General features: G+C 40.4%; 1 protein-coding gene across 1 annotated transcript in view; it reads left to right on the forward strand.

The window, feature by feature from the left end:
• Positions 1-16,080, forward strand: part of COL4A1 (collagen type IV alpha 1 chain) — a 222,565-nt gene that overhangs the window by 81,833 nt on the left and 124,652 nt on the right. Inside the window, exon 2 of the mRNA XM_069757930.1 lies at positions 4,617-4,673. Coding sequence (XP_069614031.1) covers positions 4,617-4,673 — 57 coding nt within the window. The remainder of the gene's footprint in view (positions 1-4,616; positions 4,674-16,080) is intronic.

The raw sequence follows: 16,080 nt of genomic DNA on the forward strand, positions 1-16,080 counted from the left end.
GGCTACAGAGAAGCAGCACTGGACTGTTGCTAAGTGGTCCCAAGTACTTTTTTCTGATGAAAGCAAATTTTGCAAGTCATTCGGAAATCAAGGTGCCAGAGTCTGGAGGAAGACTGGGGAGAAGGAAATGCCAAAATGCCTGAAGTCCAGTGTCAAGTACCCACAGTCAGTGATGGTGTGGGGTGCCATGTCAGCTGCTGGTGTTGGTCCACTGTGTTTCATCAAGGGCAGGGTCAATGCAGCTAGCTATCAGGAGATTTTGGAGCACTTCATGCTTCCATCGGCTGAAATGCTTTATGGAGATGAAGATTTCATTTTTCAGCACGACCTGGCACCTGCTCACAGTGCCAAAACCACTGGTAAATGGTTTACTGACCATGGTATTACTGTGCTCAATTGGCCTGCCAACTCTCCTGACCTGAACCCCATAGAGAATCTGTGGGATATTGTGAAGAGAAAGTTGAGAGACGCAAGACCCAACACTCTGGATGAGCTTAAGGCCGCTATTGAAGCATCCTGGGCCTCCATAACATCTCAGCAGTGTCACAGGCTGATTGCCTCCATGCCACGCCGCATTGAAGCAGTCATTTCTGCCAAAGGATTCCCGACCAAGTATTGAGTGCATAACTGAACATTATTATTTGATGGTTTTTTTGTTTGTTATTAAAAAACACTTTTATTTGATTGGATGGGTGAAATATGCTAATTTATTGAGACAGGTTTTTTGGGTTATCAGGAGTTGTATGCCAAAATCATCAGTATTAAAACAATAAAAGACCTGACAAATTTCAGTTGGTGGATAATGAATCTATAATATATGAAAGTTTAATTGTAATCATTACATTATGGTAAATAATGAAATTTAACACTATATGCTAATTTTTTGAGAAGGACCTGTACCTCTGCCTGGAAGATGAATACTTTAGTTTGTTCTTACTTTCATTAAGTTAATGTATGATTGTTTAAGTGTCTTTATTGTAAAACTATTTCTGCACCCTATGAATAAAGAATCCATCTTCTTTACTTAGAAAGGACCCTTTCCTTACAGCAAGGAATGGGTTACTTCCTTAGGTACGATGCCATTTGCTGACCTTCTCATGCAATTATTAACGGCAATGACCTCTAGTCCCATTCCACATCACTGATTTGTTTTAGTCTGCTATTCTAGCAATATATTATTCAGCTGTTTATTTGGAGAGTATAATGAGATTGTACACATTTGTCCTTCATAATGTTTATAGTCTAATGCACTCTCATCTCATAAACTGCAAATGTACTGTGACATTTTGAAATATACAGCAAATTTAGTTGGATTTAGTTCAGCCCATACACTTAAATGTAAATCCCCCCTATAAGTACACTTAAATCCTCTAATCTTACTAATAGCAAGTGTCGCAAGTGGTTACTGAAGTGAAGATGACATTACGGCTAAGAGTTTTGCAGAAATTCATGTATTTGCTGAAAAAAATCCTTAAGTCCCATAAATGTGTCGAACAACAGAAGCTTAGTTTGTGATTGACTATTATACTGTTGTATGTACGTTGTATATTTTTACTGTAGCCCATCGACATATAGTTTTTAAATGAAGCTTCATATCCTGCATCTAATATTACGCATCCTTAAGCACAGCACATTTCTGGTCACCTTTTCATTTATGTCAAAAGGTTTTTCTCATTTTAGCTTTTTAAAGCTTAGACAGGAATAACTTCATCCAAACTCCGAGTTCTGGAAATTGAGCTACACTGTTTCTATAACCCCCATAGAAATGAATTGGAGTTAAGAAAAGAGCGCGGCACAGTGATCCATACTTTTTATGCAACTGCCTAGTTTTGTAAATAGCATATCTGTTCTTATGAAAGCTATGCAAACAGTATTACTTGGCCACGTGCAGCTGTTTCTGTAGCCCCATTCCCTGTGGCCATCATCTGGGTGGAGTTTTTCCTATTTAAGGCTGGTTTCACATTTGCATTTTTTGCCGCTGCGTTTTAACGCATATAAACGCATGCGTTTTTTTTCCTATATTTAACATTAAAAACGCACGCTTTTTTTGTATGCGTTTTGCCGCGTTTGACGACGCATGCGTCTTTTCTATGCTTGCGTTTTGTTGCGGAAATGCAACATGTAGTAATTTCTAGAGGCGTTTTTTGCGGCAAAAAACGTATTGCTGTCTATGTAAACGCATGCGTTTTTAAGCACATGCGTTTGGTTGTGTTTTTAAACGCATGCGTTTCAATAGAGAAAAACAAGTCTACACACTGATAAGCCACCCCCCACCATCAAGGTGATAAAGGGATCCAAACCCTAGCCCTAACCCTAACCCTACCCCTAACCCTAGGGATCCAAACTCTAACCCTACCCCTAACCCTAGGGATCCAAACCCTAACCCTAACCCTAGGGATCCAAACCCTAACCCTAGGGATCCAAACCCTAACCCTAGGGATCCAAGCCCTAACCCTAACCCTAGGGATCCAAACCCTAACCCTAGCCATTTCTATTTATAGTGGGTTTTCTAGTTGATTTTTATGATTGGCAGCTGTCACACACTAAAGACGCTTTTTATTCCAAAAAATATTTTTTGGGTTGCCACATTTTGAGAGCTACAATTTTTCCATATTTTGGTCCACAGAGTCATGTCACACGCCCTCTGTAGTTCCATTGGCGGTGTCTGGATCTTGATTTTTCTCTTGTGAAATTTCTCATAATGCATATCAAAAACGCAAACACAGGAAAACGCATGTAAATGCGTAAAAACGCGGCGTTTTTTTTACCGCATGCGAAAACGCATGCGTCTAAAAAACACAGCGTTTGCACGCGTTTACATGTGTTTTTTTACCACCTGCGGATGCGTTTTAAACGCTGCGTTTTTAAATGCAAATGTGAAACTAACCTAACACATGAAAAGATGAGTAGAGAGTAACCCTTTAATAGGGTTGTCCATAACTCAGACAACTCCCTCTCAATTGCTATATTCCCCTTTATAAAATAACAACAGCCTATACTCACCTCCATTGAGGACACCATTCCAGAAGTTGTGACATTGGCTGTACTGGGGCTCGCGTGATGTTATTATTTCACCATTCCATCAATAGGGAGAACCCTGCAGCCAATCAGCAGTCACTTCACTCCCACTTCCCTCGGATGAAATTGACACCCAGAAGAAGTGAGAGCTGTTGCTGCTCTCTGACGCTCTTTGGATGTCCGTTACGTCCGAAGGTAGTGAGAGTAAAATGGCTGCTGATTGGCTGAAGGTTTCTCCCTATTGATGGAATGGCGTCGGCACTGGAGGTGAGTGTCAACCTCAACCAGTTGTTATTTTACAAGGAGGAATATAGAAATTGAGAAGGGGTTGATTATTACGTGGTTTCCTGACCTATCAGTACAGACTGAAATGTTATGGTACTAGTCTGTATTGTACCGGTATTGTACTAGTTTTCTTATACGATAATGTAAAGTTAAATAAATTGTATAACAAACATTTATAAATAAGTTATAATCTCATCAGAGGGATTCTAAGGTGGCAAATTTTGGCATTCAGCTAGGATGGCAGCCAAGCTTATAATATATTTCATATCAGGATTTCACAGTGAAGAGGCTACTAGACATTCCTGAGATAAGCAGAGTCGTAGATCCATAGCTCCTTATTTGGATGAGATGTTGCAGGTTGAAGTTATTATAATATTCACCACATCAAAGCACCAAGGGAGTTCTAATCAGATATCGAAAAAAAAAAGGAATAATCTGAAAATGCTGGCCAAAACTGCATTGAGAGATAGTAGGAAAAATATGTTCTGATGGCGGACACATTGATCAGCCACAGTTCATACAGATAGGAGTTCATTCTGAGCGTAGCACATATCAGCTGCTATTAATGGCTGATGGTGCTACTGCTTAGATAAGGAATGTGCACAATATTGCGTCATCAGATGTTTCTAGCAAAGCAAAATATTTGGAAGGATTTAGGATTTGTATAAAGTGAGTTGTGAAAGGGTTTTAATAAATGGAATGAAACGTGTTAATAGAGTTATGTTCATTGCTCCCATATTTCTGTGTGCCAGCCATTAGTCAGTTGAATTATGGCGCCATAATGGAAACAGATGGAGAAAGCTACAAGGTGCAGACCGCTCTTCTCGTCAGACCCTCTCTGCATTCTGTTAAACAGTTAACACCATTGCACAACCACATTTACCATTTTTTTGTCATTGTTTCAATACCCCACTGTGGTATTGTCTATAAGTATCTGATTCCTAAACTGTATATTGTTTCTGCATGTTTTCATTGCTTATATTTCATATATATAAATGTAGGTTAAATATTTAAAGTCTTTTCTGAAAATGTCATACTTTCCTGCTAAAAAATCTGTAACAATGCCCGCACCTACAATGTGCCATATAATATACTGGTGCCATCTTTGGGCTCCATTGGGAACCAGGTCCGAATATGACTGCTATTTTGATCTTTCTGTTAACATTATATTTATTGGACTTGAATAGTTCGATATTCAGCAATTAAGATCATGTTTTTATTAAACAGTCTATGTACAGTATTGAGTTGCATTTATTATTGACTGATAATTCTTGCCTAAACTAGTAACATAAATATTCTTGTTTTATTTTCAGGCATGTAACGGGTGTGGAACTACCAAATGTGACTGTAGCGGAGTAAAAGGAGAAAAGGTGAGTGTATGCTGCACTTCTTAAACCTGCTGACAAACATCTGATATATCACAAAGGCACAAAAATCCACTACGGCAAGTCATATGCGTTTCAATATCTCGTTACACAGATCCAACAGAGAGGGAGCTACTCTTAATTGGGAACTCTCTTCTCTGACTACAAGATGGGATCCTGAGTGATAAACGCCCTTACCCGTAGTCCACATTCACACGTACAGGATTTTACATCAGTATTTATAAGTCAAAACCAGGAGTGGGTGATAAATACAGAAGTGGTGACGTGTTTCTATTATACTTTTCCTCTGATTGTTCCTCTCCTGGTTCTGACTTAAACAAATACTGTTGTAAAATACTGACCAAATACTGAACCTTTTAGCTACCTTTTCCTCCTCCATACTACTTGTTTACCACTACCTGCTGTGAGGCGGCTTCAGGAAAATGGCCGCCAAGATCTCAATCTGCACACGCGTGGCCTCCGGAGGCCATTTTCCTGAAGCCTCCAGCGGCCCACAGCTTCATGAAGATGGCCGCAGGGAAACCGGTGATGCACTCTGCTCACCGTGGACACTGGGCCGTGGCGCCACCACATTTCTGCCTCTGGCATCCAGAAGAAAGGACCCTGCTCAGGTGCACTCTGCACCGCCCACCGCCGCAGCATTGCCACACCTCTGTCACAACCCCCCGGTAAGCCTGCATTCCCACTAGAAGACGCATCCCCCATTTTCCTCCCAAATTTTTTTGGGGAAAAAGTGCATCTTATAGTCTGAGAAATACGGTACATTTTTTAACAAAGACTTAATAATAAGCTTATTCAAAGTAGTACTTGAAGTAGTATTAGGCTTTGAGATAGTTTAGGTTTTTCATGACTATTTGCTACATTTCTACTTATAAACACTAGAGGACCCAATATCAAATTATCAGATAGCATTCCTGACATAGTATTAACACCCCCACGCAAAGTCAGCTGAATCCGCTGATTCCGGAAGGACTGGCTCACCTTCTGACATGCATCGGCAAATAGGAATTTCAACAGCTTATTCTTTTTTTCAGGAGTGATAAGGCACCATCAGGAAATTGTGGCAGTGACTTTCTCTTCTCTTCCCAGTGAAAACATATGAATGCCAGGCTGAGCACTTGTGTATGGTAGAGTTGGGAAATATAGCTGTCCACAAAATTTGGCTGACAGTTATCTCATTTATGGTCAGTTTTAGTTAGTTGGAAAAGCAGTTTAAGGGTATGTTTCCACGTGGCGTATTTGCTGCAGAATGGACGCTGCGTACAGCCGCAGCATCCAATCCGCAGCGTCCAGATGTTACAGCATAGTGGAGGGGATTTTATGAAATCCCATATCCACCATGCGTACAAAGACGCAGGTGGCAGACCTGCGTATACGCACATGTGGCGCGTCTTTATAGACTGCAGCATGTCTATTTATCTTGCGGAGATGCACAGTGTCCACAAGATAAATAGCACCGTTCTTTGTATAGGATGTGGTGATTCCACATGTGTTCGTTGAACACATGTGGAATCACCGCGCGTACAAAAACTGGCACGCTTTGGATGGAGCGCGGATCCGCTGCGTTCAAAGTGCTGCTGGTACGCCACGTGGAAACATACCCTATGATCATAGGCTATGATCACATGTGTGTTTGCTGCGTTTTTTTGGCAAATTTGTAGCTGCGTTTTACAGTACCAACAAAGTCTATAAGATTTAAGAAATCTCATACACACAGTTTTTTTTTTCCCTGACTGAAATGGAAAAGTGCTGTGTTTTTGAAAACTGCAGCATGTCACTTCTTTCATTGTTTTTTCACCCACAGAAAGCAATTAGTAAGTGCAAAAACGCAGCCAAAAACGCAGGTATCAGGTGCAAAACCTTAAGGTAGTTGCATCATGTCTTTTTTGGGGGGGCACTAAACTTTATCAGCATGCACACAAGACAAAAACGCAGCAACGCTTGCAGAAGAAAAAGGCAGCAAAAACGCAAATTGTGTCTTAGAAGACAGTGACAAGTGTGCACAGTTGTGGAGCAACTAGTCCATGAAATTCATTACTGTATTTAACATTTAGAATTTAGAACTTTCTCAGGAGAAAATATTTTAGCAAATCAGAGCAGCTGTACATTGTGTAGACATAGACAGTAAGTTACATTAAAAAGGTTAAAAGACATCTGTGGATCCTAAATTCTCCAATAAAAGGGTCTTAATAGCTGTGAAGTAGTATAAATGCCCATTACATATCCTCACTACCATGCCAACTAGCCGCACACAGTGCTGTCCACAGTAATTATGTGGGCAATAACCATGGAAAAATATACACCCACACATAGCTATACAACAAGACGCTATATGGCACTAAAATCCATACTACTATTATCAATTAATATTTAAGCTGGCAGATGTGGTGGGCACTACCATGAATTGGACAGTTTGTTTCATTATTAGTTATTCCCGTGGTTAATATTTCAGATCAGACAAGAAATTATTCATTCTTAGAAAGAAATTTCCATTGAACATTGATTGCATCATGAATTTGAATTAGAGAGGCAAAATTCCCAAATTGTGGAATTCCATGTATGATAATGCACAGGGATAATCCTGGCAGCTGGCTGGTTGAGATCATACAGTGAAATGTTCATCTTCGTCTTCCAGCTGCATTTTATCCCAGAAGACGTGAAAGATGTTCTGGCATCCCACTACACATTAATACCAGTCTGGACAGCTAATTTGTCATGGATTAATCTGCGGGCTACAGTTTACAGCCTCAGGTTCCGTATTAAAACTATGAATACATTGTCAACTTTGATTTTCTGCATACCGGTATAAAAAAATCTATACCGTGGATCATACATTATTTTTTTTTTACAGCTGTGTATAATGGTACTTTTAAATGCATATAATTGGGTATGTGAGGCTTGCAAACCCTTAATGCAGTGTGAACCGAGCGTAATATTGTTTTTTACTACATCACAATGTTGTATTAATACTTATTCTGAACAACACGACAAGCAGAACATATTTACTAATTATATACTTGATAAAATCAAGGCCCCAAGGGTGTATCCACCAGTCATTTCATTGTTAGGAGCCTATTGTGTAACTGACCTATGAAGGGCAGTAAAGGTTGCACACATTTGCTTTATCCTTTGCCGAGTCTTTAACAATTCATTTGGCGCCATATTTGCTATTTTATTGCTCATGAGAATGTCACAACATTCATTATTACATATAGTGCTAATCTACCTTTAAAGGGAACCTGTCATCAGAAATAATTGGTATGAATTATTGGTAGCCTGCAGGTAAATCAATACCATTTTTGGAACTGCAGAGAGAAAATGAAGTTATATTCTCCCTGCAGCCGCTCATTTCCAGTCATTGGGGCAGCTCAGGCAGTGAACAATTAGGGCTCTACACAATGAGAGCACAGTAATAGTAGCCACTGATTCTTGAGTGACATCCTGCTCTGCAGTTTATGTGTTCAATGCAGGATGTCAGTTAAGAAGCAGAGGGAGTGATTACAGTACTCACTATGTGAAGTGCGATGGCCGCTCACTGTCCAGTTCCGCCCCAAAGTCTGTAAGCGCATGGCTGCAGGGAGAATATAATTTCATTTTCTTCCTTCAGCCAAACATCACATTATACTCAGAAATATGTTTGAAATGGTGTTTAGCTGCAGATTAGCACTATGACAGCAGACAAGTACTGTGTCTTTCTGATAAATGGTTCCTTTTAAAAGGGTGATTCGGCTTTAGATTAGTCATCATTTACTTAGTTCCATTTGCATCTCACTAATGCAGCAAATTACATTTGCTCATAATAATAAGTTCCACAGGTGGATGTGTTTAACCTCTTAATGACTGCCGATATGCACAATAATAGCAGCCACTAAGGTGCCTTATTTCCTCATCACCGTTTTAAACCAGCAATCGGGAATAAGGTAAAAGCACCCCCAGGGGTAGCTGAGACCTTGGAGAATAGGGTCAGGACAGGTTTTTCCTAATAATGGTGATCACATAGTAAAAAACAGAGATCAGCTATAAAATAATTTTTCTCTCCTTTGACATGATATAGCATGTCAGAGTAGAGAGAAATGGTGTCCCCAAGCCCCCCATGGTACCTAAGTATTGGGGTCCGCCATCCCCCAGCCCTCATCCTCCTTCTCCTGAAGCCAAATGGTAGGTGCATGTGCAGAGCACCCACCGAGATCTGTCGTCCAGCACCTGGCAACCTCAGAGACTTTTCCTATTGGTTACTGACTTTTGATCACTGTGATAAACCCTATCACAGTGATCAAAAATCTAATAATTAGTAAATAGGACAGCACTTGGGCTGTGCCTCACTGTGCACCTGCGTGATCAGTTCCCCCGTGTCATCCCCTTAGTCAGATAAAAATAGTTGTTTTATCATTTTTATTTCTTTCATTCTTTGCCATTAGGGTTAGCCTTAAAGTCAGGGTTAGTCTTAAGATTAGGGTTAGGCTTAGGGTTAGGCTTAAGGTTAGAGTTTTTTCAAAAGTTACAAAAAAGATGACCTAAAGTTATCAAATTCTGTATAGTATCTGAGGGTTAAAAATGCTCAATATACCCCCGAATGAAATCCTTGAGGGGTGTAGCTTCCATAAATGGGGTCACCTGTGTGTGTTGGGGGGGGGGGTTTCTGCTGTTTAGGCACCTTAGGGGCCATGCAAATGCAACATGGTGCCCGCAATCTCTTTTAACTAAATTTTTGTTCCAAAATTCTAATATTCTCCGTCCCTTCCAAGCCCTGCCATTTGTCCAAACAAAACATTTTGACTACATGTGTGGTAACACTGCGCTCACTAGTCAGATTTCTAACATTTGGCCTGGTCATTAAAGTGGTTGTCCCATGAACAAAGCTCATTTTAATCAATAGATCTTTGAATAATTTCCAGAATTTTATATATTTATTAACATGTTCCTGCGCTAAGATAATCCTATAAATGTGCCCCTGCTGTGTACTGTGTAATGACTGTGTCTGAGCGTACAGGAGCATGGCACTAATAGCGGGATTTAACATGTGCCAGCCGAATGCACATCATTAATCCTGCCCATCGGCGCCCCTGTCATGTAATCACAGGGTGCTGATGGATTGTCATGACAGACGAGGGTCTGCTGATGACCTCCATACCTGTCATTGTGAATCTCCTAGGAGATCATCATTTCTGCTATACATAGCAGAGCTAAAGCAAACAAAGGAAAAATGGAGTAGCCATGAACCAGAGAAATAGAATAAAAGTCAAAGTTTATTTAATAAAATACATAAAACATCAAGTAACATTACACAAACATGTCTTATAGCAAAGGAGGAACAAGAAGTGCGAGGGGGGTGTTTCTATCCATCAAAAATATCCTCCATGGGACGAAGATCACCAAATATTAGAATTATGTACCTAGGTGACGAGTGACAAGTGTGAACTAGCACAAGGTTCTTTGTGACCTATGAAAACATTCAGTGCATATAGAAACTCAGAGAGGTAAAAGAGAGGATAAATATGCTAACCTTCGATGTGTCAATGTAATAAAAACTGCTAATTATGCAGATTTCGTGAATTTCCCCTTTCTTGTCAAACAAATTAAGGTGCACAAATTCCCACATATTTAATCCAAGTCACTGCTAATCGCAAATCTATAGTAGAATCTACAACTACCCATGGTGTATGGAGATGGAACGCCCCACACTGCCCTGACGCGCGTTTGCTTTCTCAAGGGGAGGTGCTTCAGTGATGAAACCCTGCTATGCATAGCACTGGTTATCATACAATTGCAGTTTCAAGTCTCCTAAGACGACTATTGAAGTCAGTAAAAAGTGTGACATTTAAAAAACAAAAATGTGAAAAAAATAAAAAAGCACAAAAGTTCACATCAGCCCCTTTTGCCCCATTGAAAAAAATACGCACATAAAAACAATTAATCTGATCAGTAAATGGCGTAATCAAAACTCCAGAGTTGCGTTTTTTTGGTTACCACAACATTGCTAAAAAAATGAAAAAGAGGCTATCTAAACATTGTATCTACCCCAAAATGGTATCAATAAAAGCGCCATCTCAAGCTGCAAAAAATAAGCCCTCACACAGCACCAGATCCTGAAAATGCAACGGATCTTGAAAAATGGCGACATGAGCAAAACATTTTTTCTTACACGTTTCAGAATTTCGCTTTACCACTTAAATAAAAATCTATACATGTTTGGCATCTGGTACTTGTACTGACCTGGGGAATCATATTGCCAGGTCAGTTTTGCCATATAGTGACCATAATGAATACAAAAAAAAAACATGTCCGGACAGTGCTAGGTTGTCCACACACAATGACAGCAGCTTTCTGATGTCATGATTACACTGGCCCCATGGTATCCCCTGATGAGGACAATGAAACGCGTCGGGATTAAGGGGGAAACTATCCACCGCTGAATCGGGATAAAAGGTCGTTTTTCTGATGATATTCATGCGGGTGAGATCTTTCTAATCTGTTGAATATGCCGATCATGTATGCTGCGTTAATCCCCTCCAATGTGAAGGAGAGAGGTGGGAGATTTACACCTTAGAGGATGCACTGATAAAGAGAGATGTTGTATCAATAGGTAGCACCACCCGGGGATTGAACACTGCTGGCATTGTTGACCCTGTAATCTGCTGTATATTAGTCTTTGGACATACGTCTATAGAAGAGGGTCTTGTTTGTGACAAGTAGACAGATCTGATATCGCTGACAGGGATCCATCACACACAGTAGTCACACTCACAACAGTTGGTATATTTCCAGGTGTATAATATCTATATATTCATGGATTGTATGGCCTGTCTAATGGGTGTTTTGACTATTTGAATTATGTGGAGGATCCACTGAACAGGCAAGACCATACCATTGGGATTGCCCATTTAAGTCTGATCCGTATAGAACAGATATAAATCCCATGCAAATGAGATAACAAACACTGCATGCTATGTGACAGTAGATATAAGGAACAGACTAATGTATATTTGGGGGTCGAATACAGAAATTACCCCATTTGTTTATGTGCATTCCATAAGTTTTTAGTGTTGTTTGTCTTATGCACCTTGCACTTTTTGATATTGTTTGCTTTGATAGTTATACCTTTTAGAGATTTATATTAAAGGTTACATTTTAATCCAAAATGCTAATACAAAATATTATTTGGATTCTACCACTGGCTAAATTCAATGTCCATGGTGGTGTTGAAATCTAAGTTCGTTCTCTACTGATAGCCGCACATAGTTGGGACAGCATGAAGGTAACATCCAACGCCCCAAAATGCTTACATGGCCATGCAAGTCTTTGAAATATAAAGCAATCTGTACCTTTAGTTATGCAATTCATTGTTCCATTACTAAAAAAAAATAAAAATTATTCCATATGCAAATAAGTCAGTTATGCTGTGGACCTGCCAAAGAAGTGCCTGATCCTCTGGTTCCCCGACTCTGTTCCGTTTAGCACCACCATCTTTTGGTTGTCAGTTCACTAGCTTGATTACAAAGTCGATGAGCTGTCAGTCAAGCAGAAGGAGGTGGAGCTAGATGTGGAAAAAAATCAGGGAGAAAGAGTTTTGGGCAATGCTTCAACAGATTGCCTTCTATTTCCAAAGTCCTAAATAGCCATATGAGTTTTTTGTTTTTTTTGGGGGGGGGGAGGGAGGGAGGCTGGACAGATTCCTAGTCAATAAACCTATCCTAATAAGCAGGACAGATGAACCCCACAATATATAATCTAGAAGAAACAGGACAAAGCCACTTTAAAGAGGAGGTCATCCTCTGGAGGACCCGACCCTTTAATTTCTATGTGTCCTAGTGCTTGCCTTTGCACATGTCCGAACCAGGCAACCTGGTGACTAGTCGGAACAAGAAAATACTTTTAAACTGTGTTAATCTGAGTGAAGAAATATCTACCAGAAAGACAAGAGCAGGATACCCACATAATGAGAGGCATAATTAACACAATGCCTGAGCAGTAAAGCCACATGTAAGCACTTTGGCCACGTTGCGCCCACTATGTCTTTTCAGCCTTTTGGCAACTTGTATTCTGTGAATGGAGAAAGCCAAGATGCAATGGAGAAAGCCAAGATGCAATGAAGAAAGCCAAAATGCAATGGAGAAAGCCAAGATGCAATGGAGAAAGCCAAGATGCAATGAAGAAAGCCAAAACGCAATGGAGAAAACCAAGATGCAATGGAAAAAGCCAAGATGCAATGGAGAAAGCCAAGATGCAGTGGAGAAATCCAAGATGCAATGAAGAAAGCCAAGATGCAATAGAGAAATCCAAGATGCAATGGAGAAATCCAAAATGCAATGAAGAAAGCCAAGATGCAATGGAGAAAGCCAAGATGCAATGGAGAAAGCCAAGATGCAATGGAGAAAGCCAAAATGCAATGGAGAAAGCCAAGATGCAATGGAGAAAGCCAAGATGCAATGAAGAAAGCCAAGATGCAATGGAGAAAGCCAAGATGCAATGGAGAAATGCAAGATGCAATGGAGAAAGCCAAGATGCAATGGAGAAAGCCAAGATGAAATGGAGAAAGCCAAGATGCAATGGAGAAAGCCAAGATGCAATGAAGAAAGTCAAGATGCAATGAAGAAAGCCAAGATGCAATGAAGAAAGCCAAGATGCAGTGGAGAAAGCCAAGATGCAATGGAGAAATCCAAGATGCAATGGAGAAAGCCAAGATGCAATGGAGAAAGCCAAGATGCAATGGAGAAAGCCAAGATGCAATGAAGAAAGCCAAGATGCAATGAAGAAAGCCAAGATGCAATGGAGAAAGCCAAGATGCAATGGAGAAATCCAAGATGCAATGAAGAAAGCCAAGATGCAATGAAGAAAGCCAAGATGCAATGAAGAAAGCCGAGATGCAATGGAGAAAGCCGAGATGCAATGGAGAAAGCCAAGATGCAGTGGAGAAAGCCAAGATGCAATGGATAAATCCAAGATGCAATGGAGAAAGCCAAGATGCAATGGAGAAAGCCAAGATGCAATGGAGAAAGCCAAGATGCAATGAAGAAAGCCAAGATGCAATGAAGAAAGCCAAGATGCAATGGAGAAATCCAAGATGCAATGGAGAAATCCAAGATGCAATGAAGAAAGCCAAGATGCAATGGAGAAAGCCAAGATGCAATGGAGAAATCCAAGATGCAATGGAGAAATCCAAGATGCAATGGAGAAAGCCAAGATGCAATGGAGAAAGCCAAGATGCAATGGAGAAAGCCAAGATGCAATGGAGAAATCCAAGATGCAATGGAGAAAGCCAAGATGCAGTGGAGAAAGCCAAGATGCAATGGATAAATCCAAGATGCAATGGAGAAAGCCAAGATGCAATGGAGAAAGCCAAGATGCAATGAAGAAAGCCAAGATGCAATGGAGAAATCCAAGATGCAATGGAGAAATCCAAGATGCAATGAAGAAAGCCAAGATGCAATGGAGAAAGCCAAGATGCAATGGAGAAAGCCAAGATGCAATGGAGAAAGCCAAGATGCAATGGAGAAAGCCAAGATGCAATGGAGAAAGCCAAGATGCAGTGAAGAAAGCCAAGATGCAATGAAGAAAGCCAAGATGCAATGGAGAAAGCCAAGATGCAATGGAGAAATCCAAGATGCAATGGAGAAATCCAAGATGCAATGAAGAAAGCCAAGATGCAATGGAGAAAGCCAAGATGCAATGAAGAAAGCCAAGATGCAATGGTGAAAGCCAAGATGCAATGGAGAAATCCAAGATGCAATGAAGAAAGCCAAAATGCAATGGAGAAAGCCAAGATGCAATGGAGAAAGCCAAGATGCAATGGAGAAAGCCAAGATGCAATGGAGAAATCCAAGATGCAATGGAGAAATCCAAGATGCAATGAAGAAAGCCAAGATGCAATGAAGAAAGCCAAGATGCAATGAAGAAAGCCAAGATGCAATGGAGAAAGCCAAGATGCAATGGAGAAAGCCAAGATGCAGTGGAGAAAGCCAAGATGCAATGGAGAAATCCAAGATGCAATGAAGAAATCCAAGATGCAATGAAGAAAGCCAAGATGCAATGAAGAAAGCCGAGATGCAATGGAGAAAGCCGAGATGCAATGGAGAAAGCCAAGATGCAATGGAGAAAGCCAAGATGCAGTGGAGAAAGCCAAGATGCAATGGATAAATCCAAGATGCAATGGAGAAATCCAAGATGCAATGGAGAAAGCCAAGATGCAATGGAGAAAGCCAAGATGCAATGAAGAAAGCCAAGATGCAATGAAGAAAGCCAAGATGCAATGGAGAAAGCCAAGATGCAATGGAGAAAGCCAAGATGCAATGAAGAAAGCCAAGATGCAGTGGAGAAATCCAAGATGCAATGGAGAAAGCCAAGATGCAATGAAGAAAGCCAAGATGCAATGAAGAAAGCCAAGATGCAATGGAGAAAGCCAAGATGCAGTGGAGAAAGCCAAGATGCAATGGAGAAATCCAAGATGCAATGAAAAAATCCAAGATGCAATGAAGAAAGCCAAGATGCAATGAAGAAAGCCGAGATGCAATGGAGAAAGCCGAGATGCAATGGAGAAAGCCAAGATGCAATGGAGAAAGCCAAGATGCAGTGGAGAAAGCCAAGATGCAATGGATAAATCCAAGATGCAATGGAGAAATCCAAGATGCAATGGAGAAAGCCAAGATGCAATGGAGAAAGCCAAGATGCAATGAAGAAAGCCAAGATGCAATGAAGAAAGCCAAGATGCAATGGAGAAAGCCAAGATGCAATGGAGAAAGCCAAGATGCAATGAAGAAAGCCAAGATGCAGTGGAGAAAGCCAAGATGCAATGAAGAAAGCCAAGATGCAATGAAGAAAGCCAAGATGCAATGAAGAAAGCCAAGATGCAATGGAGAAAGCCAAGATGCAATGGAGAAAGCCAAGATGCTGTGACATTGCCAATACCAGCCAGCACGATGAAAATACTTTACTGCCCAAAAGACAGACATGAAACCTGGCATTCCTATGGCTGCTCTCAGCAAGAAGTGGACACAATTGTATCAAATCTAGGAAATGATCAGTGAGCTAAATATATGAGCAGCAGGAATCTCACTGATATGTTCTACAATGCTTCATCCGGCAGTTGCATTTCCATCAGAGGCCAGGAAGGATATGCACCAGTTTTCTGCCCCTCATGTAAACAAAAGTGTTATTATTCACTGACATCTGGAAAATGTTCACAAATTAATATGGAAATGGTGGATTTTCTTATCCTCTACGACAGTTTTCTGGTATAAAATGTCATGTGGCATATTTTCACAATAACTTTCAACTTTAAAAGAAAAAAATTCTGCCCGTCACTATCACAGCACTTTAGTAAAAAAAAAATAGTGAGAGGAGCTTTGTGGATGGTTGTGGCCTTTAATCATAAGAGAAATTTACTGTAATGAATGCC

This window comes from Ranitomeya imitator, chromosome 3 (assembly GCF_032444005.1).
Source record: "Ranitomeya imitator isolate aRanImi1 chromosome 3, aRanImi1.pri, whole genome shotgun sequence".
NCBI classification, from domain to species: domain Eukaryota; kingdom Metazoa; phylum Chordata; class Amphibia; order Anura; family Dendrobatidae; genus Ranitomeya; species Ranitomeya imitator.